At 46.4% G+C, this 15,594-nt stretch overlaps 1 protein-coding gene across 2 annotated transcripts in view; it reads right to left on the reverse strand.

Annotated features, from left to right (window-relative positions):
• Positions 1-15,594, reverse strand: part of COL4A1 (collagen type IV alpha 1 chain) — a 153,063-nt gene that overhangs the window by 88,322 nt on the left and 49,147 nt on the right. For both annotated transcript variants that reach the window (XM_027065218.2, XM_053217827.1), the window contains exon 2: positions 531-590. In XM_027065218.2, coding sequence (XP_026921019.2) covers positions 531-590 — 60 coding nt within the window. The remainder of the gene's footprint in view (positions 1-530; positions 591-15,594) is intronic.

A 15,594-nucleotide genomic window follows, 5' to 3' on the forward strand; every position in this document is an offset into this window, starting at 1 on the left:
GTGACTCTTAAATGACAGGCAGGAACACTTGCTTAGAAAAATATAATTCAATTTACATTTGGGGAACAATAAATATTTACTGTTTTTGTAAATAATTCTGGGTCAGTGTGGGGTTAAAAATACTGATCTGAAGCCTTTAGGTGCAATAGAAACTTTTTCTGTTTTGAGAAATGTGCTAAGTTTCGTTCTTACACATGGGTTCCAAAGAATACTACTGACTTGACAGGTTTTCTGCCAATACACATGTCCCTTCTTGAGTCAAAAAAGGAAAGAAACCAAATCCGTTTTTCTGCATTAACTGCCACTAATTATCACAATCTTTGGGAAGCTGCTGCTGATATCCCCTAGACATAATGTTAAGCCTGGTTTTGCTTCATTTGAATCACTCTGGGGAAATTATCAAAATAGTAAGTAATAAGGCTTTAAGATGAACTGCTGATGATTTGGTTAGGTTTAATGCAGTTTTTCATGATTTCCATACCAATGGCAATTCAAAACAAACTGTTACCATTTAAGTTTTGGCCACTTACCTTCTGTCCCTTCACTCCATGGCAGTCACACTTCCCGCAGCCAGAGCCAGCACAACCGCCCTGGAAGGAAGAGAAAAATGTCTTTAAATAGAAGAACTCTTGCAAATTGAGGTCACTTTTTGAATTGAAATGATTTTGGCATCTTCACCTATTTATGGGAAATGTCCTACCCCGTTATGAGGAGTACGACCTCAAAATGTGAGATCTGCACTTGCTCTCATGGGGTTATCATGTACGTAGCCTCTGGCTCCTCTCTCTTGCCCACGTAGATGAAATAGTAGTCCTGGAGTAGAGTAAATCAAAGCATTACTTGCTCCACAAACTGAAGGCTTCTATTTATACTTTTTGGAATCGCCTCTCCAGGGATGATTTTAACAGGGCATCACCCATATTTGCAAGGCTATGATACTGATTAAGGAGTTTCAGACCAGAGACCAGGGAAACTGAGGCCCCAGGAAAGCAGAGTCCATGCTTTGTCCTCCAAATTCCCAAGGACACACAAGTATGCAAAAAATGTTTGTGCAAAGAGGAAATAAATGAAGGAGCTTATTTTAAGCCCAACCTTAGAGAACTGATTTTCAATTCAGTTAAAGCTTGAATGAAAAGAACCCAAGCATGTAATAAAAGCTGGAGGAGAGGAACATTCTCCAGAATAGATCACATATTAGGCCACAAACCAAGTCTCAACAAGTTCAAAAAGACTGAAATCATACCATGTATCTTTTCTGGCCACAATGCAATGCAACTAGAAATCAACCACAAGAAAAAATCTGGGAAGACCACAAATACGTGGAGGTTAAATTACACGCCACTAAACAATGAATAGGTCAATCAAGAAATCAAAGAAGAAATAAAAAAGTACATGGAAACAAATAAAAATGAAAGCATGATGGTCCAAAACCTTCGGAACACAGCAAAAGTGGTTCTAAGAGGAAAGTTTACAGCAACACAGGCCTACACCAAAAAGCAAGAAAAATCTCAAATAAACAACCTAATGTCACACGTAAAGGAGCTAGAAAAAGAAGAACAAACAAAACCCCAACCCAGCAAAAGGAAGGAAATAATAAAGATTAGAGCAGAAATAAATAGAAACTAAAAAAACAAGAGAACAGATTAATGAAACCTGGAGCTGCTTCTTTGAAAAGATCAACAAAATTGATAAACCTCTAGCCAGATCCATCAAGAAAAGGAGAGAAAGGGGCGCCCGGGTGGCTCAGTCGGTTGAGCATCTGACTTCGGCTCAGGTCATGATCTCGCGGTTCGTGGGTTCAAGCCCCGCGTCAGGCTCTGAGATGGCTCAGACCTGGAGCCTGTTTCGGATTCTGTGTCTCCCTCTCTCCCTGACCCTCCCCCGTTCATGCTGTCTCTCTCTGTCTCAAAAATAAATAAACGTTAAAAAAAAATTAAAAAAAAAAGAAGAGAAAATCTAAATAAAGTAATTAATGAAAGGGGAGAATAACAACCAATACCACAGAAATACAGACAATTCTAATAAAATATTATGATATAATATTAATTCTATTAAATCATTATATTAGGACATAATATTAATATATTATTCCAATATAACAGAATAGAATAATATGCCAACAAATTGGACAACTTAGAAGAAATGGATAAATTCCTAGATGTATATATAATCTACCAAAACTGAAGCAGGAAGAAATAGAAAATTTGAACAGACCAATTGCCAGAAATGAAAATGAATCAGTAATCCAAAAAACCCCAACAAATGAAAGTCTGGGACCAGCTAGTTTCACATACGAATTCTACCAACATTTGAAGAAGAGTTAATACCTAGTCTCAAACTACTCCAAAAATTAGAAGAGGAAGGAAAACTTCCAAATTTATTCTTGAGACCAGTATCATTCTGATACCAAAACCAGATAAAGACACCTCAAAAGAAAAGGGGGAGGGAACTACAGACCAATATCCCTAATGAACATAGATGCAAAATTCCTCGACAAAATATTAGCAAATTGAATCCAACAATACCTTTAAAAAAAATCACTCACCACGATCAAGTGGGATTTATTCCCAGGATGCAAGGGTTGTTCAATACTCACAAATCAATCAACATGATATATCATACCAACAAGAGAAAGGATGAAAACCATACGTTCATTTCAACAGATGCAGAAAAAGCATTTGACAAAGTACAACATCCATTCATGATACAAAACCCTCTGATACCTCAATATAATGAAGGCTAACAATGAAGCAGCAGAAAAAGAAATTAAGAAAATAATCCCATTTATAATTGTACCAAAAAAATAAAATAAAATACCTATGAATAAACTTAACCAAAAAGGTGAAAGAAAGACCTGTACCCTGAAACTATGAATCACGGATGAAAGAAATTAAAAACAACACAAAGAAATGGAAAGACAGTCCATGCTCATGGGTTGGAAGAACAAATATTGTTAAAATGTCAATACTACATAAAGCAATCTACACATTTAATGCAATCCCTATCAAAATACCAACAGCATTTTTCACAGAACTAGAACAAACAATCCTAAAATTTGTACGGAACCACAAAAGGCCCCAAATAACCTAAGCGATCTTGAAAAAGAAAAACAAAAGCAGAGGTATCACAATTCCAGACTTCAAGTTACATTACAAAGTGGTAATAATCAAAACAGTATGGTACTGGCATAGAAACAGACATAGAAAGAATAGAATAGAATAGAATAGAATAGAATAGAATAGAATAGAATAGAAAGACTAGAAATAAACCCACAATTCTATGGTCAATTAATTTTTCACAAAGGAGGAATGAATATACAATGGGGAAAAGACCATCTCTTCAACAAATGGTGTTGGGAAAAATGGACAGCCGCATGCAAAAGGATGAAACTTTTTTTTCACCATACACAAAAATAAACTCAAAATGGATTAAAAACCTAAATGTGAAACCTGAAACCATAGAAATCCTTGAAGAGACAACAGGCAGTAACCTCTTTGACAACAGCCATAGGAACATCTTTCTGAATATGTCTCCTGGGGCAAGGGAAATAACACCAACAATAAACTATTGGGACTACATCAAAATAAAGTTTCTGCACAGCAAAGGAAACAGTCGACAAAACTAAAAAGCAACCAACTGAATGGGAAAAGATGTTTATAAACAACATATGCAATAAAGGGTTAGTATGCAAAATATATAAAGAACTGATACAATTCAACACCCCAAAGAAACAAACAACCCAATTAAAACTTGGGCAGAAAACATGAACTGACATTTCCCCAAAGAAGACATCCAGATGGCCAACAGACACATGAAAAGATGCTCAACAACATTCATCGTCAGGGAAATATAAACCAAAAAACTACAGTGAGATATCACCTCACACCTGTCAGAACAGCTAAAATCAAAGCACAAGAAACAGCAAGTGCTGACAAGGTTGTGGAGAAAAAGGACCCCTCGTGTGCCTTCGTGGGAATGCAAACTGGTGCAGCCACTGTGGAAATCAGTATGGAGTTTCCCCAAAAAGTTAAAAATAGAACTACCCCACAATCCAGCAATCGCACTTCTGGGTATTTACCCAAAAAATATAAGAACGCTAATTCAAAGGGATACATGCACCCCTATGTGTATTGCAGCATTATTTACAACAGTCAAGATATGGAAGCAGCCCAAGTGTCCATCGATACATGAAGGATAGAGAAGAGGTGATGTATACATACGGTGGAATATCATTCAGCCATAAAAAGAATGAAATCTTGCCATTTGCAAAGATGCGGATGGAACCAGAAAGTATAATGCCGAGTGAAATAAGTCAGAGAAAGACAAATACCATATGATCTCATTTGTAAGTGGAATTTAAGAAACAAAACAAACGAGCAAAGGAAAAAAAGAAAGACAAAGGAAGAAAGAGACTCTTAACTACAGAAAACAAACTGATGGTTCCCAGAGGGGAGGCGGGTGGGGGAATGGGGATTAAGGAATACACCTGTTCTGATGAAAAACTAAACTAAACTAAAATAAAATAAAATAGCATTCTGTAAGAAAAGAAAGCTGGAAAGGAAGGTAACTAACGTGTTCAAAAGCTACAATTTGCCATCGTCTTATTTAATCAGCTGATGGTTATTTTGAGGTAAGTACTACCATCCCCACTTTTCAGATGCAAGAACTGACTTTGGAGCTTGAATACAACATGCTAGGACAAGGTTGAAATTAGAACCCACCACCAACTTCCATTACATAAAACTGCCAGCACATTAAGAGATAAAAGTATGAAGGTGCTTATGCACATTCGCAAGTTCCTTAGACAAACCCAAATTTTAACCCAAGACAGACACAGGTATTGGAGACAGAATGGAAGAGGGTGTGACAAGAAAAACTTTAGTTAATACGCTTTGTTAGAGGCTGTGTATTAAGTCTGAGATACAATGTGTGCTTCAATTCTGCTTCAAGAGATCATTTCTCAAAAAGAAAACAATACTATTAATAGAACTGTGATCACGTGAAGTCTGTTTCTTGAACGATATCCTCAAGCCTTAGCCCTGTTGCCGTGGAGATCTTCTGCATAAAACAACTACATCTGCGGATATTTATTTCATAAAGTGAAACCTGAACAAGTGCCTCCAAGACAGTGAGCTGTTATTAATTTTATATTTTGGAAATGGGGACAATTGACCACAGTCCAAACAGACTCCATAGATGATGGTCTTTCTCGTTCCCTGACTCACACTTGTGGCAGTCATCAGCGTGCAATCTCATAACCTCCTAACATCCTACATCAAGCCATGTGCACAGTTTTGCTTCACAATCTGGGTTTTGGTGACCACTCAGAGTTTTCCAAAGACAGGAAGCCAAAATCTTAAGCCTGTGCTCCAGAAGGTTCATCCAAATTGCCCAAATCCAAGTACTCAGAGACCCAAGAGATGTTCCTAACAACATCACCATCTCCTGCCTCCTCCCCACATGACGGGTGGCTGCACCCCACCCGGGCTCCCACAGTGGGGTGACAGGCCTCTACCGAGACACCTGTCCCATGCCCCTCACAACCCTCTCCTCGTCTGCCTCCCCAGGACCTGAGAACATTTGGGGGGCAGGCCCAGAATCACACCAAGCTTGACACAGACTGTATCTCATCTGAGACTACACGGGTTGTAAGACTCACGCCAAGAGATAAAGAATAGCACGGATTGCACAATGACACATCATCCATCGTGAAGATATACTGGAGCTTCAGACTTAATGCATTAATAAATGGGCATCTTGGAACTGAGGAAATAGAGCAGTGCCTACCCAGTTACTGTGGGCTTGCTGCTGGTGGTGGCCATTTAACCAACCTTAAATAACAGGTGCAGAGAGCAATCCAATGACACGGGTATATCAGCTCCCAACATATAACTGCCTAACTAACAGCACTGTGGGTAAATACTCCAAAGAGGAAACTGGGTGAGGAGAGTGGGACCGGCCAGGGAGGAGGGGGCTCCCGGGGGTGCTGGGTGAGCCCCCAGACCAGGACAGGGTGCCTGTCCAGGACAGTTGCTAGGGCTCTGGATCAGCCTACCCGCCCCCCACCGCCGGCTCCCAGCCCAGCCCTATAAACTCCTGCTCCTGAACCAGGTTCAGGAACACGCCTCTGCTCTTTAAACTCTGCTAACCCCCATCCCACTCCTACAGATGCCAGAAGGGAAAATCACCCAGGCTACTCATTTATCTGGTAGGAAAGAGAGGTCCACCTACCACCCAGGCTTCGTTGGCCAAAACCCAACAACAGCCTGAAGTGGGAAGGCGGGCTTTTCTACTCCCAGCTCAGTACGGTTTCTTCTAAACTCCAGATTAGGCAAAGGATCATGTGGCTGAGGCAAAAATGGCTATTTGGTCTTTCTGGGTTTTCTCTTCTGAAATGTTGATAAAATCTCAGAAGCTTATCTCCGTTCAGTCTGAGGAAGTTATAAACATGAATTTCCTGGAACTGTTCCCTTCAGCTCTCAGCAAATGCTTTAATTGCAAGGGACACCAGATAAGAGGTTACAGGGCCACGACTGTGGACGCTGGGGTCAACGTGCTTCTGGTGCCTTTGCTACAGAAACACAGACAGCGTGCATGGGTAAACAAATGGCCAGTTTTATCCCGGGCAAGGCTGCGGGTCATGACAAACTCTCAGGGCAATCTGAGACAAGAAATACAGGACTAGAGCCTTTATCACGGGCTCTATTATAGGAATAAAAGATCCCCACCCTGCCCCCACCACCTCATACTGTATATCAAGCAAAATTAAAAAAAAAAAATCCTAGACAAAAGACATTCATGGCTCCTTTCTGCTTTATTCTTGTAGGAAATTTTTATTACCAGTGCTGGCCCTACAAGGCAATTCCAAAGGACTAATAATTCTAATAATACCTAGATTACGGTCAGCCTTTCAGAACAAAAGGCATTTTTAGACCATGATTTTTGTTTCACTTTCTGGGTGGCCTAGCATTTTACGTAAATGGCCCTATTAAAAAAAAAACTAATTTTTAGACTAAAAAAATTAAAAAATGCATGTTTACTTTGCTAAATAAAATCTATTTTGCTTTTTAAAAAGTTTTTATTTATTTAAGTAATCTCCACACCCAGCGTGGGGCTCGAACTCACGACCCCAAGATCAAGAGTCTCAGGGTCCTCTAAGCCGGCCAGATGCCCCTAAAATCTGTTTTGAAATATCACCATTCTGGTTCTTAACATTGTCGGCACATAATGGCCCATGCTGGATATCACCCTGGCACACGAGGTATTTTAGTTGTGATTTAAGGGTATGCTGCTAAAAAGAATACCAATGATGCTCTAAGGATCCCTTTAAAAAAAAAAAGTTTATTTATTATTGAGAGAGAGAGAGCACGAGCAGGGGAGGGGCAGAAGGAGAGGGAGACACAGAATCTGAAGCAGGTTCCAGGCTCTGAGCTGTCAGCACAAAGACCGATGCGAACCCAGGAACAGCCAGATCATGACCTGAGCCAAAGTCGGATGCTTAACCAACAGAGCCACCCAGGCACCCCTCTAAGGATCCCTTTTTAATCAGGTGTAATGCATGATTTTGAAATAGCTAAATAAAGTAAGAGCCTTAAGTAATGTACATCCCAACTCTCCGCTGTGAATCACTAAGTTTAAAAGGGCAAATGAACTATGTAAGTTACTCGGATCCAAAATTTCACTGGTGACCCACCTAACATGTTAAACATGGCGTCGCAAATGTCATGATTTCCTGAGGAAGCACATTTTGCATCTGGGCCTTGCAGCAAAATCATGGTGTGCAGGGATCTCACCGACTCCAACAGCTCCCTACCGGCCGCACGTCGAGGGAGTGGACTTTACGAGGGCTGCTCATTTCTACCAGTGTCTGGAACATATCGGGCCCCATCAACTAGCTCCCATCCATCTGTTCCAGATTCTAGAACGGGAAGAATATGTACCCTCTGTGAAGTACTCCTACTTCTTTCTTGTGCCTTTCCCCTCACTGGGGGGCAAGCATCCAGTAAGTCAGCTCCAAGTTAGGAGGAAAGCCTGTGCTTTCCTGCTGAGCAGTGCTCAAACCAAGAGGTCACGGCTGAGGAAGCTGGTCAAAGATGTTCTCCACTCGAACATGGGGAATGTGGCTGAAGACCCCAAATTCTTGGTCTTTGGGGGCTGTGGGTCTTGGTTTCTCTTGCAGAAGTGGGATCTCCATGGCCAACACTGGGCGGGGGGGCACCTAGACACGGGGAGAATAGAATCCCAGCCAGCTCTCAGGGGGAAAACATCATATCTATACCCCTAACCCCCTAACGGTGCAGAACAACTTAATGAAAACCACATCCCTCTTGATGATCCCCCTGGCCTCTTCCCGGCAGGACCCACAGCCAATAACCCACCATGGGATTGTAAGAAGTTACATCCAGTGGGAGCTGAACTGCATTAACTGCATTTTAAACAGAAAAAAACACATTTGTTCTAGATGGAGTCTGGCAGACAAACGTGTCCACACACAACTTCAGTGGCCACTTTAAGGGCCAATTAGTGATAAAATTTGAAAGCGACGGTACAACAACATAGCCTTTAGAACAACGGTCTCTTCTAGTCTGTTCCAGTCTCTCTTTTTTTTAATACTTTACTTACTTTTGAGAGAGAGACAGAGTATGAGCAGAGGAGGGGCAGAGAGGGAGGGAGACACAGAATCTGAAGCAGGTTCCAGGCTCTGAACTGTCAGCACAGAGCCCGACGTGGGGCCCGAACCCACAAACCGCGAGATCATGACGTGAGCCAAAGTCAGACGCTTAACCGACTGAGCCCCCCAGGTGCCCCTGTCCAGTCTGTTTATACATTTCAGGACATGACAAATTAATTAATATTATATACATTTTCTTTCATGCCCCAATTTCCAGCATGAGTGCTATGAAGTACGTTAAGTTCTAAAAATTCCCTAGATTTAGGATTTGCAGTCCTAGTGCCAAAGAAGGAAGGAGATCATGGAGGTCAGTGACTCTAGCTTGAAATGAAGCCTATTTCCGGCCCTTCTCTGATCTTCAGACCAACAGGGAGGTCTCCTCAACATTAAAGTGACTTCCCTGTGGGAATGCAGGGAGGGGGGAGGTTCGCGGATTCAGTTTGGAGAGCGCCTTTCTGCTTAACCAAAGGATGCCAAGTGCTCTGCGTGTGTGTGCATGCACGCGTGTGTGAGTGGGGGGTGAGGGGTGTGGGTGAGAGACAGAGCACAAGCCCATACATACACTCGGTCCCGCTGATCTGCCAGCTGTGACATAACTTTTTGCAGGAAGGCATATTCGGAATGGGTTTAACAATGAAGTCCTCCATTTCCCCGCTTCTTTCCTGCTTCTGATGGAAGGTAGACCTTTGACATCACTGCTTTCACAAGTTTTATGTGTTTCCTATCCCACCAAATAGGGACATGTGGACATCTGCCAAGTCTAAACAGCTTATCTTTCAAATTCCTTTGTACGTTCCCCATGCTGTGCAAAATGTCAGAATAGTTTTGTGGTGATATTACCATCCCGATTTTCTTCCTGGTCGTAGCACTTCTTCAGGGAAGCTTTGGAATCATTATCCAACCAAAGAAATATGTGGAGACAAAGGCATGTATTTCAGAGCTGCTAGGGCAGAAATTAAAGGTGTGCAGGAATGAACAGTGGGGCTCTCCTACCTCCCCCTCCCCCCACCACGGGACTGTCAAATGGGACAGATGCTCGACAACTGTTCGGCAGTGTCTCAGGGCCCGAACATACACACGGGGGCTTTCCTAGATGATTCCACGCCTGGCATGTGCCCCACAGGTGTGTGTGTGTGTGTTCACGTGCATCGCGGGGACATCATCAAGAGACACGCTCACGCGCAGCTAACCACATTTGCCCTTATCACATGCTACCAGACTTTGATCTTTGCCGTTCCATTATTTTTCGTTCTATTTCATTACCAGGAAAGTGCTGATGTGGTCAATCAGAGAGGACCACCAAAAGAAACGCATCAAGAGTCCACCTTCTTTTTGGACATTAAAACATCGTAAATGCTGCTTACTGCCACGAGGTTCTGCAAAATGGCCCTCCACACCTCCACGCACCCACTGCCCAGGCGGGACAGCCCTGAAAGAGAACCTGAACTCTCAGAAGAACACACACTGGTCCCGCTGCACTGACTTCAAGGACAGGTGAAACTATCCAGGGTGAAAAAGTCCAAAAGGTGGGGGGCCGCCTAACCCAGGGCGGTTCCTGGGTGCCGGACATGGTCTCTGCTTGATGAGTCGGGTGTCTACACGGGGCAGGGGTTCCCATTTGCAAAAGGTCCCTGAGCTGGGAACTCACAGTTTTTGTACTTTGTTGTATTTCAGTCAAATCAGATAAAGCATATTCAAGAATGGTCATCAGAGCCCTCTACACACGGGCGTGGGCGACCACAACACGGGGGACCCTGACACACACGACACTGAGCGAAGGGAAGCCCAGCGCAGCAGAGTGAGCCCAGTGAGTCCATTGATACAAAGCTGAAAACTAAACAGAATTAAGCTGAATGCCGGCTACCCCCAGGGGCTGTCGGTGAGGGGAAGGGGGACCAAGGGGTTTCCAGGCTTCTGTTTGGTGGGTGTGTTCTGTTTGTGCAAGATGCACTCAACTGTGTCCGTATCATTTCACACGTTTCTTCAATAAAATTTACCCCCCCCCCAGAAAGTTTAAAACTTATTAGCAAACTGGAGAGCAAAATAGAGGCCAGATGTTACAGTGCAAATAGCAATTTCTCAAAAGCTTACATTTGTGCAGCATTTTTGAACTTCCAGAACTATGTTTGGCATTATGGATGTAAGGATGATTAATCTCCAAGGGGCTCTCCATCCATGTTCTCTCATCTGCGTGTGTTTTATTATATCGGCCTCGTTTTGTTTTGATAAATGTTAGATGCGATTCAAAGGATGTGAAAATTATCCTGCGTCGTTAGTTCAATGGAAGGGAGAATTTCGTTTAACTAAAATAACATTTCTGTTTCATTCAATCATGGAAAACATGGAAACCAAATACCCTTACTACTCTCTGGACTTACAAAATTTTTCTGTTCCCATTTGAAAACAACTGCAAGTGTTGATGCATTCTTGGCAAAAAAACAAATTAGCATGAAACCTTTGAGAAACAAACTGAACTTGTGACATGAGCACGTCTGAGTAAGCGCAGTGCGTGGGAGGCTGGGGCCCGTGGGGTCTGCGGGGGCTCCCAGCAAAACCGCACGAGGAGGAAGCCGGCGGGGGAGGGGGGGTGCCTGCCTGGCTCGCCTGACCGTCAGCCTGGGATCGTGGGTCTGTGCAGATGTCACCCACCCTACGATCTATGTGGTCTCATTTTCATGTCTTTTCCGCCCCTTCTCCCATTTGGTGGGGGTGGACGTTCAAGGTCCCCGCCTGGGGAATGGAATGGGCCAGAGGGAACGGCTGGGGCCTTGCTTCACCTCCAGGTCATGTCTTGTCCAGCTGCAAGCAGATGTGACTATAATTAGCGGCCCCGTGACAGTGGCTCAGAGGTCTCTGTGTGAAATGAGTTGGTGGGCCGGCGTGTCCCCTGGGACACATGGGTGGGGCGAGGCTGAGGCCAGAACTGGGAGGCCAGGGGCTCCCCCTGGTGCTGCTGACTCACCAGTTCCGGGGAGGTGATGTGAGTCTCCAGCCCAGGGGTCCTCCCACTGAGTCGCTCCCCGAATGTTCCTCCAGAGCAAGAGGCCATCCTGGGCGAAGGTGTGGACTCAGGGGCTCCTTGGCCTCAGAGGGAACACATTTCCTACTTGCGGGGGGAGGGAAGGAGCCCTCCCCCAATAAAACTCTTCCTCTTGGCTACTGTCCCCCCAGCTCCCGAACCCCTCCGGGCGGCCCCGCCCCACTGCCTCGCCTTCCCCCCCACACACACACACCGTGTCCGCCCGGTCGCCTCCTTGGAGACCCCTTCCCGAGTGCCACAAGCACATTTCCCAGCCACTCTTTGAAGCCCAGAACGTTTCACTCAGCCAGGCTAGGGGAAAAAAAAAAAGTTGGACTATTTTCTCCAGCTTTGGGAAAATGTGCAAGCCTCTGTTGGGCTGAAGTCCGTGGGGCTCTTCTGGCTATTTTTGTTTTTTGTTTTTCATCCTTCCTCTCGCTGTGGCTCCAAAACACAAAGCACACTTGACTGCTTCCATGCCCTGGTCCGGCCACTGCCTGTCAGACATCCGCCTTTATTTCTGAAGCCCCAGACCAGCCCACAGGGGGCGAGTCCACAGGACGCAGCCGCTCCCTCGTGGGCCTGAGCCACCCATTCACCCACACTTGGTCTCAGTCCCCAGCGTGACTCATCTTTGACCTGATGGGTGGTCGGAGTATGGTACCTGCCGCACCTGACACAGGCCAGGCGCGCGTAGCACTAAGCACGTTAGCAAGCGGGATGAGGAGGCGTGAGATGACAAGGTGTCGCCTCCTACAAGAGAGGGGAGCGGAGTCCCACAGATGCAGAGGCGGGGGCCCTGTGCCCTGTCCCAGTGCAGAGGGATCTCCAGGGCAGGTCCCAGTATAGAGGTGACAGACTGGGGGCTGCTGGCCTGGAGGGGGAGGGCAGAACATGAGGGGGGGGTGTTGCTGCGAAGAAAGAGGCGAAGGGGAAACAAAGCAGAGCAAAAGGGCACTCGGCCCTGGGATGTGGGACGCGGGTGCTGGGGCACAAGGGGGACACTGGCAGCTGTGGAGACAGAGCCCCAACACATGCTTCAAGAGGATGTGCTGTCCTAGGAACAAAGCAGAATGAGGGAGAGCTGGCATGGGAGGCTGGTCGGGGTGGGCACTGGTGCCAGCTGGGTAGGTGACGAGTGACAACACACATTCCTGAGGCTGATGGGGAGTCGAATTTGGAGGTCTGGGCGAAAAGGGCGTAGCTGACTCCCTGCAGAGCCCCGGCCCTTCCCAGCTTCTGTGTTTACTCTCTCTCGGAGGCCAGGGACTCTGACTCCAACCAATCTATAATCGCTGTCTTAAAGTGACAGCACATTGCCTGGACGACCTCAATCCCGACAGCTGGGTGTAACAGGTGCCTTCTTCATTAATTCCTGGTCGTAAATAGAAGAGCGCTTAATACTGTTCACGGGGTCTCCAGGCTTCACATGTAATTCAGAAGCATGTTCTGAAGCAGAAGTGCTGTGTGCTTTCTGCACACCCATCGGTACGATCTGATGCCCCTGGGGTGGGAGAAGCAAGACAGGGCTGCGCTCCAGGATGCCCTAAAGGGCTGGAGAGGAAACACAGATGCAGAGGAAGGGAGGAAAGGGGACAGAGAGAGAGGAGGCAGGAGGGGATGTGAAGCGGGTAGCCCCAGGCCCCGTCCTGCTTGCTCTCGGCCTGGACAGCAAGAACCCTCAAAGGGGGCTCCTTGGGGCGCCTGGGTGGCTCAGTCAGTTAAGCATCTGACTCTTATTTAGGCTCAGGTCATGATCTCACAGTTCGTGGGTTTGAGCCCCGCATTGGGCTCTGCGATGACCGTGCGGAGCCTGCTTGGGATTCTCTCTCCCTCTCTCTCTGTCCCTCCCCTGCTTGCTCTCTCTCTCTCTCTCTCTCTCAAAATAAATAACTAAACTTCAAAAAATAAAAGTGGTCCCTTGGACCATGTTGCTGCCGGTCTGTTGTGCTCACCCTGAACCTGAATCCCAGATTCACACTATTTCTCCCCACGCCTTGTATCACAGCGTTGGCAACATCACATGAACACATTGCCTCCACGATACCATGGCAAGGGCGCCACGCCTCCGCAGGAAGGTGGACGGACGGCCCGGCCGAGAGAAGCCCCTGCTCAGCCCGCCCCCACCCAGCACCTTCGCCGGCACTATACCTTCCGAAAAACTCCTAACCGCACCTCAATGTGAAATCAAAACAGCATTCAGTGAACTTCAGATGCTTCTCCTATCATGACCCAGAAAATGCGCTGCATTTTACCACGTTAATGAAAAATTCCCAACAAGCGGACCCGCCGAAGCCCCGCTGCATGTCTACTGGGCAGCTGTCAAGAGGGATTTATGCTGGGCAGTTTTCCCGTCAACAGGGCTCTTTAAAGAGATCTCCCGGAGGCTCCACGTGTTCTAGGGAAGTGACGGATAACCAGCACTCAGGCACGGAGACCCGCATTATACTGTGTATTGAAAGGTGGGGTCAGGGTTCTATGTCTCCCATCGTGCCCCATCGTGCTCCACATCCTGGTCCTCTAGGGACGCCAACAGTTCGTAACACGCTTAAAATGGAAACACAAAAGCCCAAGTGACCAGCGAAGCATCACCGTTGTGACTGACCTGCGACTTGAATCCAGAGCTTAACTAAACCAGCGGCCACAAGATTGCCACGTTTTTTTTTTCCTGCGACAATTAAATATTTTAAATGCTTGCTAATTTCTCCCGAGATTAGCGGCACCACCAACCTCCTCCAGTCTCTTGGAATGTGATCCAAGTTGAGTGACACTCCCTGACGCTCTGTTTCCATCCTAACAGGATACATTCTCCTTGTCAAAGCAGGCAGGAAGCTCTCCTTTTCTAGGGAATTCTGGGCACACCGTGGTCTGGTGCACTGGCCGCACAGGCCTCGCGCCCCCCCCCCCCCCCGGCCGTAAGGATCTGATGAGCACCCTTACATGCTGGGCTCTGTCCTCCTACTTCAGAGGGTGAAAGGGGGGCTCAGATGGGACTCACGCTCTCCAGGAGTCACACAGAGGTGACCCAACGCTCAGGCCTGAGCCTGCTCTCAATGGAGGAAAGGTCAGGTGCCAAGGCTTCAGAGGCAGCCTTAAATAAGGTAAGGGTGTCAGAGAAAAGATGTTGGACAGGCTGGGTGAATGCCAGCTGGTGGGTCCTGGATGGCCCGCAGAGGGGATTCTGTGCCATTCAACCGGCCATGGGGACGTTGCAAAGTTCTGAACCGAGGGAGAGAAATTCCCTCCCTGCTGGCAGTGAGGTTAGTGTGGACGCAAGGGCCCTGAGGGAGGCAGGCGACAGGGGGAGGGAAGGGAAGGAGGCAGCTCTGAGAAGAGGAGATGGGGCAGGACGAGGTAGAGGAGGGGAGGGAGGGGTCAGGGACTGAGGGTCACAGGAGCTACAGCTCCACTAGGTGTAGAGTAGGGAAAGGATATTCTCCAAAGAGCCCGATCCCAAGGAGGGGAAGGCGAGGAGAAGGGGAGTGGAGAGACAGGGGAGGGGAGGGGAAAGACAGGAAGGGAGGGGAAAGGAGGCAAGAAAGCAATGTGTCTTGTTTCATGATGGGAAATGGTCACCAATTTTCATTTTCTTGGTTGGCAGTTCTGTCCATTAGAGCAATTTCTTCTTTTTTTTTTAAGTTTATTTATTTTGAGAAAGAGAAACAGAGAGCACAAGTGGGGGGAGGGGCAGAGAGAGAGGGGAAGAGAGAGAATCCCAAGCGGGTAGCCAGCTGTCAGTGCAGAGCCCGACTCGGGGCTCAAACCCATGACTGCGAGATCATGAGATCATGAGCCAAAACCACGGGTCAGATGCTCAACCGACTGAGCCACCAGGCGCCCCTCAATTAGCCTCATTTCAAGCTAAGATTCTCTGCCAAAGTGTAGATCTCATATCTTCTTATCA

This window comes from Acinonyx jubatus, chromosome A1 (assembly GCF_027475565.1).
Source record: "Acinonyx jubatus isolate Ajub_Pintada_27869175 chromosome A1, VMU_Ajub_asm_v1.0, whole genome shotgun sequence".
Taxonomy (NCBI): domain Eukaryota; kingdom Metazoa; phylum Chordata; class Mammalia; order Carnivora; family Felidae; genus Acinonyx; species Acinonyx jubatus.